We start from the raw sequence: 19,288 nt of genomic DNA, 5'->3' as shown, positions 1-19,288 counted from the left end.
TCAATTTATTTATTAATGCATGTAACATCTTTTAAAAATATGATAATTTTATACTATTATGACTAATTAAACTTACAGAGGCTAATGTAGTTGCACAACTAGCGCCCGACTCCAAATATTCGCGTTTAAATTAATGAAGCGTTGATTTTATCCGACATACACGCCGTCATACATCTAGCCACACTGATCTGCAGTGAATATTTGCTAGGCCGCTACAATCACTGATAAGGATGACATCGGTGTGGCTTAATGAGCCAGAAATATTAACTTTTTTCCTGCGACAAATTAAATTCTAAAACATTTTTTTTATGTATTGGAAAAATAAATAAAGGCGTTTGACGTATTTCAGCCAATGATTGACGTCGCGTGCTGTGACAGCACGTGTTAAGGCAGTCATCTTTGACAGAGATTTATCACTAGACTCGTAATTCTCTGTGAAACAGATTGACATCTAGCGTTTAAAAATGGCGCGTCCTAATAACGACTTAACGCCTCTTTTTTTAAATACGAAGATTAATACCCGTTTCAGGTAGGATTATATGCTTAAAGTAGCTAAGTCCGTAACTTAATATCATCCGAAATCTTCGACATTGGAAACACGAATTTTTTTGCAATTTAGATCAGCATCGGTGTTGTGATCTTACCTGGAAAAGATGGGCTTCTGATATCCAATATTTCAGACAAAATAAACATTTTACCATTGGACACGAATCGTGTTTCAGCGCCATTTGTAACAAGGTGTTCAAAGAATGAGGCTAGACATATTCCACAAGTCATGTCTACGAAAGCCCAGAAGGCTCATTCCAAATTCCAAATTCCAAATGCGAAATTCCAATTTCCAAATTCATGTCTTACCGATAAAATAGCAAATTGGCAGCCCCCCTCAATTAAACAAATTAGAATTTATATAAATTGTAATTTTACACAACTAATTACTTCTAGTTTACCTATCTGGGCCGGATAAATACCCGTTCCAAATTACTAGATTCCAAATTCCAGATTCCAAATTCCAAATTCCAGATTCCAAATTCCAAATGCTTAATTCCAAATTCCAAATCTGATCCGACCAATCGGATCTGGTTTTTGCTTTTGACTAATCAGTTAGAGTATAATAACAATATTCCAGTTCGGGTTTGCTTCGGCAGATGTGAAAAGTTTGGAAATGAAATGAAATGGGGTTTAACATTCTACTGTTCTACTTCTATACTGGGCTAATGAAGACGGGCATACGCCACACAGTGTGCTATGAGGGAAATTTTGCCCGGGCAGCGGAACTATCGCCTACTTTTATATCGAATTCCAACTGCCCAGGTATCTTTTACGTGCATTCCAATGTATACACGGGACCTCGGTTTTTTGTATCATCCGAAGGACTAGACAGCTGTCCTTATCAGGCCCTCCGTCCTGCATTACTGACAGGGGGGGAACCACGCCGGAAAATCTGGATGAACTTTCTTGGCCAATGCAGGGATCGAACACCCGACCTCCAGACTAGCGTCTTAGCCACTTAGCCACGTGATCCCCTGAAAAGTTTGGGGCAAAGGTCCTCTGCAGTGAGCTACTCTGCTACTCGGTATCCTAGGATTGGCTTTTGCTTGCTTGCTTTTTTTTTGCTTGCTTGCTTGCTTGCTACAGCAGCAAATTTGGAATTTGGAATCTGGAATTTGGAATGAGCCTTCTGGGCTTTCGTACATGTCAAACGGTGATATCATGTTCTTATTTGGAGAGCATGCGCAATAAATAATATCGGTGTTGACTGGAATAACCAGACGCTAGAAACTGACTTGCGGTTGAGACTTCTGGCGTATTTCGCCGAACATAACTGATGACAATTCACAGTAAAACGGACACGATTGAATGTAAAACAGTTTATATAAATTCATATTACATTATTATATGTGTTGCGACCCATTTGTGCCAATTTCTAGGTCCAAAATATTAGCGATTTAGCTCCTTTAATTGTAGTTGGATGTGGCAGAAATATTATAAATAACAATAATCAATCGTTGTTTTGATGAAATGAAACATATTGTCAATTTTGCTTACTGCGTCCCGATGTGATTTGTGTTGGGCTTTGCTACGTGGAACTATATAACACCATCTCTTATCTCGAAACACTGAGGGCTGAGAGATGAGGTTTAGTCCAGAAGCGAATTTAAGGGGGGGGGGGGGCAGTGCCCTTTTTTACTGCTGAAAGTGCCCTTTCTCAGACCCAAATATGTCCGTTTCCAACCCGTTGCAGGGATCCCAAATGACTCAAACCATCGATTCAAACACACCAGTCTGGTCTGGTCTAATAAATGCTTCCACTTTCAAACGAATTCTTGTTGTTTAGCTGACGGTGCCCTAATCCTATAGAGTGACTATAGACAGGCATCTTGTGGAATCGGCGGCGTATACACTCATGCCCCTCACCGCCGCGCATGAGTGCAACTTGATGTAGCATTGTTTCATGTGTGGACAGTACAAAGTACAAGTTACAAGGCTTAAATAGTGAAGTGGCTAGGGAATAGATTCGTCTTTTTTCCCATCACAATGCCTCGCTCGCCTTGACAATTTTCGAGTCGCATGTTCAACTGGCTTTTTTGCTCGATTTTAAGGCTCTTTTTCAACGATTTCCGAACGTTTACTTAGACGAAAATAGCAGCCTAATAGCTCTTGGAATGGCTACAGATGCAAGGAAATGACGGATAATTTTCTTGGGGGACCTCCCCCTCCCCCCCCCCCCCCAAAAAAAAAAAAAAAAAATCCCCTCTCTGACAGCGGTGTGCCCCATCTCCGCGGTCAGTGCCCTCATTTTGCGGCGCCCCCCCCTTTTCAAAATCCCTAGTTCCGCCCCTGAAGTCTGATTATGTGCAGGACGTGGCAAAGTAAAGTATCTTTCATTAGGACAGCACGTTAAACATCCCTCGAAATCTGGAAACCGAAATTTAAGGTAGCTATGCACATCTTCATTATCCCCGTTGAGCGCAGAAAAGTTGGAGATTAAACAAAGGAAATATAAAATAAAAATAAAAAGGTTGATGTGGTTTTAATTGAGAGAGAAATGGGGTTTAACGTCCACTCGACACAAACTCGGTCATTTCAGGACTAACATATAGTTCAATTTTATTTCAATAATTTGCTTGCGCGTATGGATCTTTAGCTGCAGGGGGAAACCGGAGGACCCGAGAAAAAACCCAGGAGACTGACACACGAGGCTGGACAGGCGCCCCTACTCCTTGTCACGTACAACCGGGGAATCGAAACCACGCCAGTTGATTCAATGACAGAATTTATGATACAGCGAGCACGTGCTAATTATCCCCCCCCCCCTCCATGCTCCCGATACTTACAAACAATGATCATTACCGGCGATGATTTTAGATTAGTGTAGTACCCCCCCCCCCAAAAAAAAAACAACAACCAAAAAACAACCCATATAAAACACCCACAACAACCCACTCCCACAACAGTTTACTGTTCAGTTGTAGTTATCTTTGACAAATTTATCTCGTTTTCCTTATTTAATTATTTATTTATTTTTTCAAAAAAATATTGCTAATCGGCCACGTTTACAAGATGTTTTCGGTCAGTTTTGGGCTGTAATCGAATTAAATGTCTGTCAAACGCAAAAGACAAAAACAATTTTGAATACTAGGTATATTAGGAATAAATGACGGAATCTTTGTAAAGTAAAAACAATCTCGAAAACCCCCTCAATCAAATCCCTCGCTTGATAACATAATTTAGCATGAACCGTCCACTATCCCGAAATTCTGCATACGTCACGTCAATAATCGTATAAACATGTCTTTCGTGTGGAAAAAATATATATTGCATTCATCTGATTAGATATATTGACGATAGATAGCATAAAAGATGTATACATTTTTTTTAAATTTAGAAAGAAATGCTAGGGGGGGGGGGGGGCACAGTAGGTATTTTAGAGCTATGGTCGGCAAATTTTTTTTCGGGGGGGGGGGGGGGCAAAACTGGAGAATCTTATTAAAAATTCATGACTTGTCTATCTTTAGTAGCTCTTTAGCACGATAAGAGCACGAAAAGCCGCTCACTAGAAAGCGTCATTGGCAACTTTGGAAAATATGTGATAAATAACTAAAATTGATTGAAATAAACGGTTAATCGTCAGAAAAAGGTACCTTCCTTACATAATTTGAATAATAGACAAACTTTCAAACATATATCTAAATATTATCTTAACAATAGTCAATGTCTTTTAGGATTTCTTTCTTTGATTTTTATAAATATAAGAAGATACACATTCATTCATGACATTCCGAACTCCACTCGTTTGCTTTAATTATAATTTATGTGTTATCTTTTTTAGGCCAAGTTTCTAGATTCAAATTCAAGATTGATTTGTTACAGTTTTGATATTTTATAGGTCGGAAATGTCTGATTGTTTCCCAAATCTTATTAAGTTATTTATGTCGATTTTGATGGCTGAGTTAATTATAGCCAATTATATACAGTCATGTTTCAATGTTTGGAGTCTTGAGAGTTTTTACACAGATTCTGTTACTGAAACACCCAGTAACATTGATTGGAAAACCTAATTAGATGGCTTTCTGATTTGAAGGGGGTCACGTGAATAAGTGGGTAAGACGCTGGCTCGCTAGCCTGGAGGTCGGGTGTTCGATCCCTGCATTGGCTGGGAAAGTCAGTGATGCAGGACGGAGGGCCTGACAAGGACAGCTGTCTAGTCCTTCGGATGAAACGAAAAACCGAGGTCCCATGTATACATTGGAATGCGCCTAAAAGATCACTTGGCAGTTGGAATTCGATATAAGAGTATAATATCTTCCTACAGTAGCCTAGTCATTATCATTAGTATTTTTCATTTAAAATATGTTTACTGCTGCCTACCTCATATTCATATATAGTTAAAGAGTAAGGGGATTAAATGTTTACTGCTGCCTTCCTCATATTCATATAGTGAAAGAGTAAGGGATTTAAAAAAAAAATTTCAGAAATAAGAATATCTTTTCTAACATCAAAGGGACGTTGGGTGCCCTTGTTATCGATTCCCCGCTTGTACATGACAAGGACTAGGGTCACCTGTCCAACCTTGTGGGTTTTCTCTGGGTCCTATAGTTTCCTCCAGCTGCTAACTAAGACCCCTATGCGCAAGCAAATTATTGATATAAAATTGAACCATATGTTAGTCCCAAAATGACCTAGTTGTGTTGAATGGACATTAAACCCCATATTTCTCTCTCTAACATGAAAGTTAATCAAATTCTATTGAATTAATAATTACTGATCAAAAATAAAATAAGGACTATTCAAATACTAGTAAAGAGTAAAACATACTGCTTCCATCCACCAACTGGTTAATTGAGAATCAGAAATAGAATGTTGTTGATGCCAAAATTTACATGCTCATTATGTCTAATCAGCATATAGATTATATGTAGATCTAATAGTTTTGTTATTTATAAGGGATAACAATCTTTTTCTTTTAAAGAGGATGCCAAGGAATTCGCTGAGGAATAAACCACCAGGGTAAGGTATTTTGATCATATGATAATAGGTTATAATTGTAATAAAAGATGAGTCTCTTGTGAAGATGTAATGTAGAAACATAATGTGTAGTATGGACATTAATTAATCTATGTCTATTTACATCTGTGATTAGATATTAAAGACCTAAATAAAATAAAACAATAAAATAAATCCTCTTTCTTTTATTCTTTTAGATTGTATAGAAACTCTTTAGATTTCTGAGAACTGAGACCCATATGTAAATTCTTGTTTTTGTTTATTATGAGAAATAGATTTTCTTATAATGAATATTATGGCCATATTTTGGATGTTCAGTACATGGACACATCTATAATAGTCTACAATTAGACTTGATCTAAGATTGCCATAGTTGACAGTCATTCGTCTTATAAACTGCTTTAACTTAATTATGGAGGACTTACAACTCCAAAAATAGGGTAGTAAAGTTGTGGTGAATGACTTAATTTTTAAGACTACCTTTATTCATCATGACTATTACCGGTAACTATTTCTTTAATCTTTTATTTACAGGGACAGGGCTATTAGATTTAAATGCTCACTACAGAATACCATATTAGATGTTCTACGACTTAGACCAGGATGGCAAGAAGTTACTGGGTAAGTAATTACTTACATACTTATCATAAGTATATAATAGAAATTATTTTCATGAAATAATGTAAGATTTAATCCATTTTCTTGTTTATTAAGAGTATCTCTATTATTGTTTTGATCAAAATCTCTAGACATCCAGTTGTAAACTCAATCACTTGTACCACAAAAACAATATATCTTTAATTATTTATATTTGATTGTTTTATTAGAGATGCAGATTGGGATTTTTATTGGTGTGATGTTTGGTGGATGAAAGAAACTTTTGATCATGCCTACCTAGAGGAACACATGAGGCTTAATCATTTCAGAAATCATTACGAGGTGAGGGAATCGGCATCATTGAAGTGGAGTGGGAGTATTATTTTTGATTTTATCTCTGAAACCTTTAGTCATATGTGGCCACAGAAGATAACTGAAAGCAGTAAAGGACAACTGTACCTTTTCATTCAATGGTTTCTGTAAAAGATATATTATATTGATAGATAAAGCTTTCCTGACAATTGCATTTTCTTTTTTCCCTTGCTGGTTTACCTCTTAACTAAATATCTGTTTTTAAGTCATTTTCCACTTGTGTCTGTATTTCAGCTCACCAGAAAGAATTTAATGGTAAAAAATTTGAAACGCTTACGAAGACAGCTGGAGAAAGAATCAGGAAAGCTTGAAGCTCAGAAGTATCTTTTCATATAAATGAAAACTATATTTTCTGTATGATTATTTATATACATTTGATTTTTTATAGTTCTTTTGAAGCAGCAGATTAAGGAGCAACAGTAACTCAGTAAATAAAGCACTGACTCCCTTGCTCGATCATGGTGCTGACTGAGAAAGTTTTATTGGATTTTCCAGCCTGATTTCCTCTTGTCAGTTATGCAGGAAGAAGGGCCTATATAGCTTTAAAATTATTTTTGAGAGGTCATTTCTCTGCAAAAGTCATGCTTTGCTGTATATACTTTGTGTATATCCTACAACCATTACTCTGCTCCTGCTATCTGAAATATAGGGATAAAATGTCCTGCTATGATTATCAAAAATACATGTGTAGATATTTCTTTTTTCCTTAACTGATCCTAGATGTGATTTCTTTCCCTCAACATATGAACTTCCTGTAAGTTAACCAACTTTTATATTATCAAAACTGTATATACCATATTTGATAGACAAATTGCCCAAAATGCTCCCAAAACTGGGGCTAGGTCAACATTCCAATAAGAGCATATTTAATCAGCAAAATGGAATGGGGTTTAATGCCTCGTCACAATCATTTTGAGACAAACGGATGGTAATTTGGACTTAGAAGAATTTTGCTCAGACAGTGACGTTTCTGCCTATTCTTCTTTGATGTCCAACTGTCAAGCAAAGCATTGATGTTTGTAGGAGATGGGCCACAGTTTATTGTCCCTTATGAATGATTAGGCACAGTTTCCTTGTCCACCTTTTGGTGCCACAGATTACAAGTGAATATCAGGCTTAAAAAATACCTAATTGAGTCTTATTGAGTGTCCCATGCCCTGACTACTTGACGGCTGTGGACATAGTCGTTAAATCAGAGCTAAATTAAAACTTTGTTTCTGCTTACAAAAGAGGTTGTTAATTGTTATTATATGTATATTGTTTGTCTTTCAGTCTGAATATCATATTTTTGTGGATGAGTATAGAAGGAATCCTGGTTCGATATGGATAATGAAACCGATTGCTAAATCTCAAGGAAAAGGAATCTTCCTCTTTAAAAGACTTAAAGATATAACTGACTGGAAGAAGGCATTGTTTTCTTGTTTTTCACATTTAATTTTGGAAAGATCTAGGGCAGTGCTGCCTGGTTCAACCATCGATGTGCCCAGGAGTTTGCTAGTCAAACTATTGAAATGTTTACCAATCCATGTGCTAATAAATTCATCCTTCCATTTGATAAACAGTTCAACTAATCGTCAATTGCCCTTTAATCCCACCTAAATAGATATCCATATAAGAATTTGCCATTTGACAATGTTAGAGTACAGAATACCTGCCAGCATCAGATCCTTACAAAGATTATAATAAATTTGTGTCTATTTTAGGGTACAGAATACCAGCCAGCATCAGATCCTAGTAAAGAAGCACCAGAGACTTATGTTGTATCAAGATATATCGAAAACCCGTATCTGATAGGTGGAAGAAAGTTTGACATAAGAATATATTGTTTAATTACGTCTGTAAGTATAGAAGTTTCATAGTCTCAGGATGACCAGATAACTTAAATACTTTGAGTATTCAACCATTATATCTTATATTATTTCTTTTATTTCAGTACAGTCCATTAAAAGTGTGGATATATAGAAATGGTTTTGCCAGATTTTCAAACACTAGATTTTCTCTGGAGTCCATTGATGATAACTGTATCCTTTTAATTTTTTAATTTATTGTTTGTCGTAGAAGAATATTTATTAAATAAAAGCTTAAACTATATTTCTCTTGGAACATTCTTCTTTGAATTTATATTGTGGTATCGGAAGACCAGTTTTATTTCCTTCTCCATTCTGTGATATTTTGAATTCATCTATTTTTCAATTCTTGCTCACTTGATGCTTGTATAATTATATATTTATATGGTATTTATGATTTAACCATCAAAAAGCTACCATATGAATTAAAACTTATTAGTATTAGATTAAATCGTGGGCTGTAGGGGTTTGTATTGCTTTGTTTCAATCGTAACTTTTAAATTAAAAGTGTCTGGCAAATATAGATGACACAGGATTCCTGCTTTTAATTCTTTAACTATTATAAGATGTTCATTTAACCAATGTTGCTATACAGAAGACAGCACCAGATTATGATCCAGAAAGAGGTTGTAAATGGTCAACACAACAGTTACGTAAATATTTAACAGCCAGACATGGTCAAGAAAAGGTTAGATTTTTATTTCTATTATTTAAAATCTAAAAAAATGTAACTTAAATGCCTTTCATTCCACTGTGGGAGCTGCTCGATGACTTAACCTATGTTTCATTACCCCAGACTTTTGGTGCATAGAATTTTTGTGCTGCTTCAAATTAACCCTTTACTGTATACATGATAGGCCTACCCAATTACAGCTGGGTAGACTGGAATACAATGATGGAATATTTGGCTAAAAACTAGAGTGGAGATTTAACATACTTTTTCTCTTGATAATCTCTTTAAAAGGATGAATGAAGTATTTTTATAGTGTATTTCTTTTAAACTAGATTATCTCTTTAGACAGATAAATGGAGTATGATATTGAGTATTTTGGATAAATTATCTATTTAGAAGGATAAATGGAGGGGTTTGTTATATTTTGGATAAGTCATCTGTTAAGAATGGTGAATGAAGTACCAGTATTTATATTGTGTATTTCAGGCAGATCAGCTATTTAATAAGATGAATAAAATATTTATATTGTGTATTTCAGACAGATCAGCTATTTAATAAGATGAATAAAGTATTTATGTTGTGTATTTCAGACAGATCAGCTATTTAATAAGATGAATAAAGTATTTATGTTGTGTATTTTAGACAGATCAGCTATTTAATAAAATGAATGAAGTATTTATATTGTGTATTTCAGACAGATCAGCTATTTAATAAAATGAATGAAGTATTTATATTAAGCCTACAGAGTGTACAAAAGACTATGATTAATGATAAACATTGTTTTGAACTTTATGGTTATGATATTCTGATAGATGACAATCTTAAACCGTAAGTACACTCACCTTGAATCACAGTCTTCAAATTAAAGGGCACCTACATGAAATAAATATGTTTTTTTTATCCCATAGTGTGTATAGGTCAGATCCCAGGACATTGATATGGACACAAATTACTGTTGAACTGAGTGTGTTCTCACAAACAAATGACACCCAATGGCTGAATGGTTAGCATGTGTGACTGTATCCTAAGGTCTGTCATTGAGTCAACTGGCGCATGGTTTCGATTCCCTGGTTGTACGTGACAAGGAGTAGGGTTGCCTGTCCAACCTCCTGGGTTTTCTCCGGTTTTCTCCCACCGCTAAAGACCCCTATGCGCAAGCGAATTATTGAAATAAAATTAAACCATATGTTAGTCCCGAAATGACCTAGTTTGTGTCAGTGGGCATTAAACTTTCTCTCTCTCTCTCTCTCTCAGTGACAGACCTTATATAGATATGTAGAAGTTAATTATCATGCAGTAATAAATTATAATTGTAGGTGGTTAATAGAGGTGAATGCCTCACCATCATTAACAGCTAGTAGTAAAGAAGATTATACATTAAAATGTGGTTTATTAAATGATACATTGAATGTAATAGATATGGAAAATAGGTAATAACATTTTTTTTATACATCCATATTTCAGTGTCGGAAAATTTTGCCATCGCCCTGTCCGTCAGTCCCTTATGAACCAAATAAATAGATGTTATAGTTTTTAACCAGACATTTTGTTTGAACATGAACCCTACCAATATATTTAGCGCTTCTTGAAGGCATAGGATACGTATGAAATTTGTCAACATCCAAGATTTTCTTTTGGATAAGCTGCAGACTTGCTGCCGTGTGGGCATATTTCCATGTTTTGGTGGCGATCATTATTCATATTGTATATTAGATCAATTGCTATAATGACTTTATTTCTGAGTGCTTTTATACATCTCCTATTTTTCTATTAGTGTTAAGAATATTACATTGCCTGTTGTTTATATAATTAGATTAACTGGTAAAGAGAAAAGAATTGGAGGATTTGATTTATTATTTGAGGATGGTCCAGTTTTTCTTGATGATGCTCTTCCATCTGATTCTTTAAACAAATATGGCACAGCTATGAATGCTTTTCTTGGTAAGTATCATGTTTCTCTGTAGGGGGAGCCTGTAAATGTATGTGCTCTAGATCGTAAGGTCTGTCATTGAGTAAAATGATCTGGTTTTGATCTTATTCTCAACCTTGTGGGTTTTCTCCCAGTCCTCCTGTTCCCTAGCATAGCTACTGGCCCCTACGTAACATATGTTAGTCCCAAAATCACCTAGTTTGTATTTGAGTGAACTATAAACTCCATTTCTTTCTCTATTCATATATTGCTATATATTGGTCCTGAAATGACCTGGTTTGTGTCGAGTGGAGTCAAACAAGGTTCTGTTTTGGGACCATGTGTAACGCCTCACTCTAACCAAGAGTTTAATTACAGATAGTGTATATGATTCTTATGATTTAAAGCAAAAAAGGGCTATTTTATATCATTACAGACTGTGTTTTTTTTAGGATGTGCCAATAACAGAAGAGAAAATTTACGCCATGTGTACCGCACTGCTCAACTAGTCAAAAAATCTTAAAATGGATGTTGAAAATAATAAATGATATACTATTGGACCAAATCATTATTTATCATACAAATCTGACTGAGTAAAATCAAATTATGTTTTAAGCTTCATGCATCTCTCAAACTATTTGTAGGAAGTGTGACCTCAGTGGTGGATATAGTATTTTTATATTTAAAAGAATATATTATCTTGTGTTGAAAATTGTACTAGTAATACAATTTCTTCTATTTGCAACAGGTGGGGGTGGTCCCACTGCTAAGGACCCCATCAACAGTGTATTAAGGAAACTGTAACATATGTTAGTCCCAAAATCACCTAGTTTGTATTTGAGTGAACTATAAACTCCATTTCTTTCTCTATTCATAACTTAAGCCTCTAGATGTGACAAAATCTTTAATAGAATTATGTATTTTATGTAAATTATATGATGAAAAGTAAATATTAGCAATAAGAATACTTTTATTTTAAGTTATACAACTCTATTTTTAAAATAAGATAAAAATATATTTGTTGATCAAGTTTCTCTGGGTCATAATTTCATTTTTACAATTGAGACAAAATGGTTGTGTTCCTGTATTTTGTCGCCTCCATGACCTTATGTTTCCTATACTATAGTATGTTTTTCATCAATACCAGGTTATTTACTAGTCATAAAGAATCCTGCTAAAATCTGCAGGTCACACAAGGATAATCTCAATCCCAGAGATAACTTTACCCCTCGTTTATCTCTGGTAATTCGGTTCCTTATTAGCTCCGCCCCCAGTGGCTACTATACTGATTGGCATGATTTGTTAGAATGAAATGCTGCCGATTTCTAGACAATTAGGCAATGGTTCGTTGCATGAGTTACATATTAATGATCCTTGGGAACATTTATACACATCTTGACATCGGAAGTTAATTCGAAAATAGCCGATTGGATGATTTACCGGGAACCATTTTTAGCACACAATGTGAGTGATTCGGCTAATACGTGAAATTTCTGAAGAAACACAAGCAATGATGTCTATTTCTACAAAATATCAAACTTCAATATTTTACATGTAACAGAATATTAAATTAGCGGTACCGTGCGTGATTTACAGTTTTCAGTTTTCGGAACATATCAAATTTATAATGGCTGATTACACACTAATATGTAAGCAAACAAAAGTAAGGAAATCAAAATATCAATATTAAATAATCAACCGACTTGGATTCAATCGGATTAAAAACAGGCCCATCAATTAGATTCCCGGAAAACATAGACATTGAGCCCTGGTGCTGTATTAATAGATTACTTAATGAGGTGCATAATTAAATAAACCACATTATTCAGCTAAATTGTAAGGATATGTGCATTGATTTTTCCTCATGATTTATATTCATTGTAAATTGATACAGATTGTCTAATTGCCCAACAGCAGTTGAATTTGAATCAGTCTGGTGGGGATATGTTAATTTAATGTCATTTAAAATGAAGCGAAGTAGCCGACGGTCTATATGTAATGTAGGTCGGGCTTAACGCGCTATAATAATTATCATAGAGACTGATAGCCAGTTTCAAGATTTCTAATCTTAGAAGTCGTTGGCATGAAATAAATATCCAACAAAGCAAATTAGACCCGCGTTGGTGTAATAATTAAAATGAAAGTGTAATTTACAAAACATCCTTGAGGGGTATAATGCTTAATCTACATCCACAGGTGTAAACTATTTAACTGTAACATTACAGTCTGAGTGCATCAGGCATATTACACTATTGGAAGTGGCAACTAGTTTCCACCTGAATTGATGTAATCTTCTACACTAGTTGGGTGTTATCGGTTTACACCACTAAAGGCTAGGAGTTACACCTATTTAGATGACAACTAGTTTCCACCTGAATTGGTGTAAAATACCTTATTATTTTTAACTGTGTAGGTACTTTCCACACCCATTATGTTCCATTTACATGTACAGCGATTTACATTCCTGATGAAAAATCCACAGCTTTGGCTAACACCTGTTAAATTTGAATGTTTCTTAAGGGGGCCGACGTGTCTATCGTCCATCAATTTCGTATTGCAAGCAGCCCAAGATTCGTTGTAGCCTCGTACAGAACGCCCAAGTATATAACATTAATATATATATACAAAAGTCAGAGATTAAGGAAATATAATGGAGATTCCACAAAGGAATTGTGTAATATGGAAACCAGGGTCACCCTATTTTGTTAATATTTATAATTTTAACTTCCAGTTTCAAGAGAATGCGTTATATCTTAAAATGTCCAAATCCCTTTATTTATATTGTATAAATTTATACTTCAATGTAAATGTAATGAAATGGGGTTTAACGTCCTACTGTTATGCTCCGACTGGGCTAATGAAGATGTTTTTTCGTCCCATCCGATCATCTAGACACTGTTCCTTGTCAGGTCTTCCGTCCTGCACCACTGACAAAGCGAAAACATCGCCGGAAAAATCCCGAGGAACTTTGTCGTCCAACACCGGGAGTAACACGAGACCTCCTAGTTAGTACTGAAATAAAGACGTGCAATGTGGATTACAGAATAAGAGAACTTTACAATACATGCATCAATGTGTTTTAATGTAAAACTGCAGCACGAAATAAAGTGTTAAATACAACGTTTTTCATAGCGTACATAGCTTTAATTAAATCCGAACACGAACAAACATTAGAACAAAAAATATTTGAATAAACGTTAAATATAAAATGATTATTTCAAAATTGTGATAGCTAACATGAGACTATTTGAGAATGGGAGGGACCATCCCTACACGGCGGAGTTTGAAGTCCGCCCTTGTTAGACGGGTTTGGACTACAACGCCATTGCTTTATGAATATCAGGAAACACTAATATTCAACCGAGGAGTCCATTTCCCTGGCTCTCTGAAAAAGGAAAGTTATTCACTAAAACATAGCCTAGATTTCTCTTAAAAATATAACTCTGCTGATTAAAATTCATATAGTTTATGATGGATAATCGAGATCATCTAGATTTAAATCCTTCATCTTTCTTACTCTCATTGCACGCACTTCTTTCGTTCTCAACCTTTCTCTCAACTCTAATAATCTTTTCTCTCTATTCATTTGGGCCCTCATCATTTTTTCGATCTGTAATTTCTCTTTTTCTTTCATTACTACTGCTGACAGTCTTGGCATTACATTGTCTTCTTCCCTTTTCTATTAAACAAAATAGAGAAAATAATTTTAATTTATTCAACACTGGACTGAACTCTATGAGTGGGTAAGAACCTTGTTGAGGGATATGTGTTGCATCGGTGCACGAGTCGGGTGGGGTCTGACAATCAGATTTTTCGGCCAGAGCGTAAAGTGAGAAAAAAAAATTAAGTGTCCGAAATCACATGCATCATTATAAACAGTTTTCGGGAATCGATAATCGATCAACTTTTTGGGAAATAATCCTTTGCTATTTAGTCGGCAAAATAAAGTGCCCGAAACCTTTTGACTTATTGGTCTAGAGCCACTCTGCTTTTTTTTTCGCGCATCATCATTTGGTTTCATTCGTTTTTGCGATAAGGGAATTTATGGTGTCCTGCGCATGGTGCTGCAAGGATTTGATTGATTGGTTGGCATTAGGTGGGATTAACTTTGCAAAACCATAACAATAAGACTATATTGGACCACTTTCAAGTTATTGGAAAGAGAATGAGAGAGGGGTGTGGGGAGTTATCTTGGAACAATAATTTGACACACGCAATCGTAAAACTATATAAACTACTGTAGTTTATATAGTCACACAATGACCGATATTGTGTCGACGAGATGTTAAAGGACAATATTGGTGCCAGTCATTATCACATATGTGATAGAACTGGTTAAACACGTTCCATATATTATTTTTTTCAGAGATCATTGCTACGATAGATGAATAATCAATGTTTCAACAATAGGAAGTGACGAACGCAAAAGGAAAACACGAGTTATCCCTCTATAAAACTGGCTGAAGTGACGGGTGATAACAGATACATGGGCGAATTTCTGCTCACTAAAAATTCGTTCGAAGATCAAAAGTTGTTATATGAGACTGTAAGAGTATATCTGACAATTCAAAAAAGTAATTGAATTTCATTAGATAAGAGAACACGAGAAAAATAGAAACAGTCTGTACATTCACGGGTGTTTATTCATTCTATACTTATAAAAACATGGTAATGCACGGACTTTTTCTATTTTTCTTTCATGTTCTCTTATCTAGTGGCAGTCAATTTTGTTTATGAATTGTCAGATATCCTTTCACAGTCCCATACAACAACTTTTGGTCTTTGAAGGAATTATTAGTGAGCAGAAATTCGCCCATGTATCTGTTATCACCCGTCACTTCAGCCAGTTTTACAGAGGGATAACTCGTGTTTTCCTTTTGCGTTCGTCAATTCCTATTGTTGAAACATTGATTACTCATCTATCGTAGCAATGGTCTCTGAAAAAAATAATATTTGGAACGTGTTTAACCAGTTCTATCACATGTGATAATGACTGGCACCGATATTGTCCTTTAACAGACTGATATAAGTTGAGAGGTATCATATCTGTATAAAACAACATTTAAATCGGTGCACAGATAATATACTATCTCAGTGCAAACAGAGAGAGAGATGGAGTTTAACTAACGTCCACTCGACACCAACTGGGTAGGTTCGGGACTAACGCATGCTTCAATTTTATTTCAATAATTTCTTTCCATATAGGAGACAATATACTAACCTCTCGTCCATTTAAGTTTTGTTTTAGATTTCCCTTCTCCAATTTATCTTTCTTCTTCTACTCAGGGTTGCCAACCTTGCTGGGTGTCCTTCTGGTAGTGTTTGGTTGATCTGAAGGATTTCAAAGCTGAAACCACCCGATGTTTGTGTTCCTGGTCGGCTGACCAAAGAACCGCCGATATGAACTCCAGTTATTTCCCTTCTATCTGTTATTATCTCTGACTTATTGTTTTTCTTTTAATCTATCTCTCAATTCTTTTAATCTCATCTCTCTATCTTTTCTACATTCATTATGGAACTTCTTGTTCATAATATGTTCATTTATTTCCTATTGAAAAACCCCCAGATATTTAAATGACGAGTTGTGCTTAATTTTACATCCATCAACTGTTCACAATTTGTGCTTTCTGGGTTCGAAGTCAAACTTTTCGAAAAGAGGGTAATGGGTGAATATTTACTGGAAATAGCGCAGACCGAGTTAATATTCGAAAATCGTATCTAGATAAAGTTGATGCATTTAAGAAAGGGATATTGTCCGCACTTTGTTTTCTTCTCCGAATCTCTCACAGGGCGAATATCTATGCATGCGAATATGAAAGTTTGAAATTCGCTGCAAATCGACGAAAATGATAAGATTGGCATGGAGAAATACTGAAAAAAAGTGAGGCTTTACACATTTATTAATGCTTGCCAATTTCTTACAAATTCTTGCGAATGCCCTAGTAAATGCTTGCGAACGCATTACGAATGAAACGATTACACAACGCTTACGTGGCGAATTGCGTATAAACCCCTCCTAATTTAAGAAATTCGCAAGCATTGATAAACATTTGTAAGGTCTAACTTTTTAAAATATTTTTCCAGACCAATCGTATCATCTTCCACAAACCGGACACCAATTTCAGATTTTCATATAATGATATCCGCCACTGTGTTAAGAGTATTCACCAGCCGCCGCTGAGTAAAAATGAATCCTAGAAAATCCTTACAAATGTCTTATTATCGCTTACAAATTTCGTACGATCAGCACAAAAGCCTTGCTATCAATAATATTAATTATGGCTTGTGATTGCTTACGAAAGTGTAGCGGAAGGAACTATATTTCCTGACGAATTTTAGGAGCATGTTCCTAATTTTCGCAACACCAAATTTACAGCAGCGAATGCTCAAGAACACCTACGAAGGTGTCTGCGAATTGGTGGCGGGTTGTATTCGTAAATCCCATTCGCCACTGTCTACATTTGCAGTAGATGGGCCAGGTAGATTAGGTAGTAGTTTGGTTGTCTGGGGTTAAAGTATTTCTTTTTAACTAACCTTTCGCCTTTTCTCTGCTATTTGCAGCTTTGTTGGTATCTGTTCCTCTGTGAGCTCTCTTCTCTGTAATTTTGCTGGGACTGTTTTCCTGGGACTAGTCTCCTCTACTTCAAAACTTATACCTCCAGACGCTCGAACTTTACGTCGGCTAGGCCTAATCATAGATAATACACTCCTGTTGATTTCTTGCTGGAGTTGGTGATGAACATGTCTTCGTTCTTCTATTTCTGGTTATAAGAAAGAGCTCAGATTTATCTGTAGATCTATCGTTTCCTGGATTTTCTGTATCTTTATCCAATATTGGTTCAACTCTGTTGATAGGGTTAGAATAAATACATCCCATTTTTAGGTTTTTATCAAAGTTTTGATAAATCCGTTAAAAGCGCGCAACTCTATCTAGGCATAGATAAGACGTTACTGGGTTACCTATAGTGCATCATGGGATTGGACACAATTGTGTGACGTTATTTTAAATTTTGGGGTTGCGCGCTTGTCTATAAAGATGACGTCTACACTTGTGTATAGATTTTACAGTAATATATCTATGACTTGTCCGATTTATTACGCGGGGCGTATTACTTATCCAATACCAAGACATATTTATACTTATGTTTTATTGAAGGATTACACTTGTATGACAAATAATTGGAGGTTTACAATAAACCAACTGAAGTGTTTACCCTATGGTCTTTTATCTTGTAAGAAATCCAACTGTGAACACAGATTAGAAGAGAAAAAAAAATCATAAAAATCTGGAATAAAGATTTTAATATGAAGTTTTGTTTTTATCTGGTGATAAATAACCAGCTAGGCTATATCTGAGGGTACCAATGCTGCTGATTTATTTTTACACTCAATAACTTTCAGTTTATGTTGGGTTATTTTTATACTCAATAACTTTTAGTTTATGTTGGGTTATTTTTATAATCAATAACTTTAAGTTAATGTTGAGTTACTTGCTCAATAACTTTTAGTTTTTGTTGGGTTCTTAAGATCGTCCGCATTTTTCTCTTTATTTGTCTGTATAAGTTCTTTAAACCTTTTTCTTTTTTCGAAATTTCCCGTCTTCATTTCCCAGTCGGAGCAGAACAGTAGGACGTTAAACCCCATTTCATTTCATTCCATTCTTTTCAAAATTCACCATTTCTGATACACCCACATTTTTTTTTTTAAATTATATTGTGGCCACCATTATCTGTTCACGTCAAAAGTAGCCGGGTCAACGTACTAGGCTAAGATGGGCTTCCGATATCCAATATTTAAGACAAAATAAACATTTTACCACTGGTACACGAATTGTGTATCATAATGCGTTTCAGCGTCATTTGTAACAAGGGATGAACGAGGCTAGACATATTCCACAAGTCATGCCAAAGGCTAAATGAGAAAGAGAGTTTAACGTCCTCTCGACGTAAACTAGGTCATTTCGGGACTAACATGGTTTAATTTTATTTCATTAATTCGCTTGCGCGTAGGGGTCTTTAGCAGTTGGGGGGGGGGGGGACGCGGAGAACCTGGAGAAAACCCACGAGGTTGGAATCGAAACCATGCCATTTGACTCAATGACAGACCTTGTGATACAGCGTGGTGCTAACCATTCGGGCATCCAACCCCACATGGTTGGAGGCATAGGGTGGGAACAGGTAGGCGAGGCATAAAAAAAATCACCTCCATTTCCTTGATTAAAGGCCTGGAGCTATCCCTTTTCAGATACCGGTACTGTGTCTAATGGACCGCTCATAGTGAGAGGTCACATTACCCGATCTCTGTAGGCTTGATTACTATACTTCAACAATGTACGAGGAAACAGAATTATCGTCACACATAGATTATTAAAAACAGACAATATTA

At 35.6% G+C, this 19,288-nt stretch overlaps 1 protein-coding gene across 1 annotated transcript; it reads left to right on the top strand.

Moving 5' to 3' along the window:
• The first annotated feature begins 4,026 nt into the window (after positions 1–4,026).
• LOC126816275 (probable tubulin polyglutamylase TTLL9) lies at positions 4,027–11,907 on the top strand. The gene is made up of 14 exons (XM_050542571.2): positions 4,027–4,138; positions 5,471–5,508; positions 6,040–6,126; positions 6,333–6,444; positions 6,709–6,794; positions 7,195–7,228; positions 7,747–7,881; positions 8,178–8,312; positions 8,408–8,495; positions 8,888–9,009; positions 9,689–9,822; positions 10,311–10,424; positions 10,808–10,935; positions 11,356–11,907. The coding sequence occupies exons 2-14, from the start codon at positions 5,474–5,476 to the stop codon at positions 11,424–11,426; spliced, it is 1,281 nt and encodes a 426-aa protein (XP_050398528.1). The 5' UTR covers positions 4,027–4,138; positions 5,471–5,473; the 3' UTR covers positions 11,427–11,907.
• The last annotated feature ends 7,381 nt before the right edge of the window (positions 11,908–19,288 follow it).

The sequence above is a fragment of the Patella vulgata genome, chromosome 3 (assembly GCF_932274485.2).
Source record: "Patella vulgata chromosome 3, xgPatVulg1.2, whole genome shotgun sequence".
In the NCBI taxonomy this organism is placed as follows: Eukaryota; Metazoa; Mollusca; class Gastropoda; family Patellidae; genus Patella; species Patella vulgata.
Note: the sequence above shows the minus strand (reverse complement) of the source record. Positions and strands in the feature narration are given on the sequence as shown.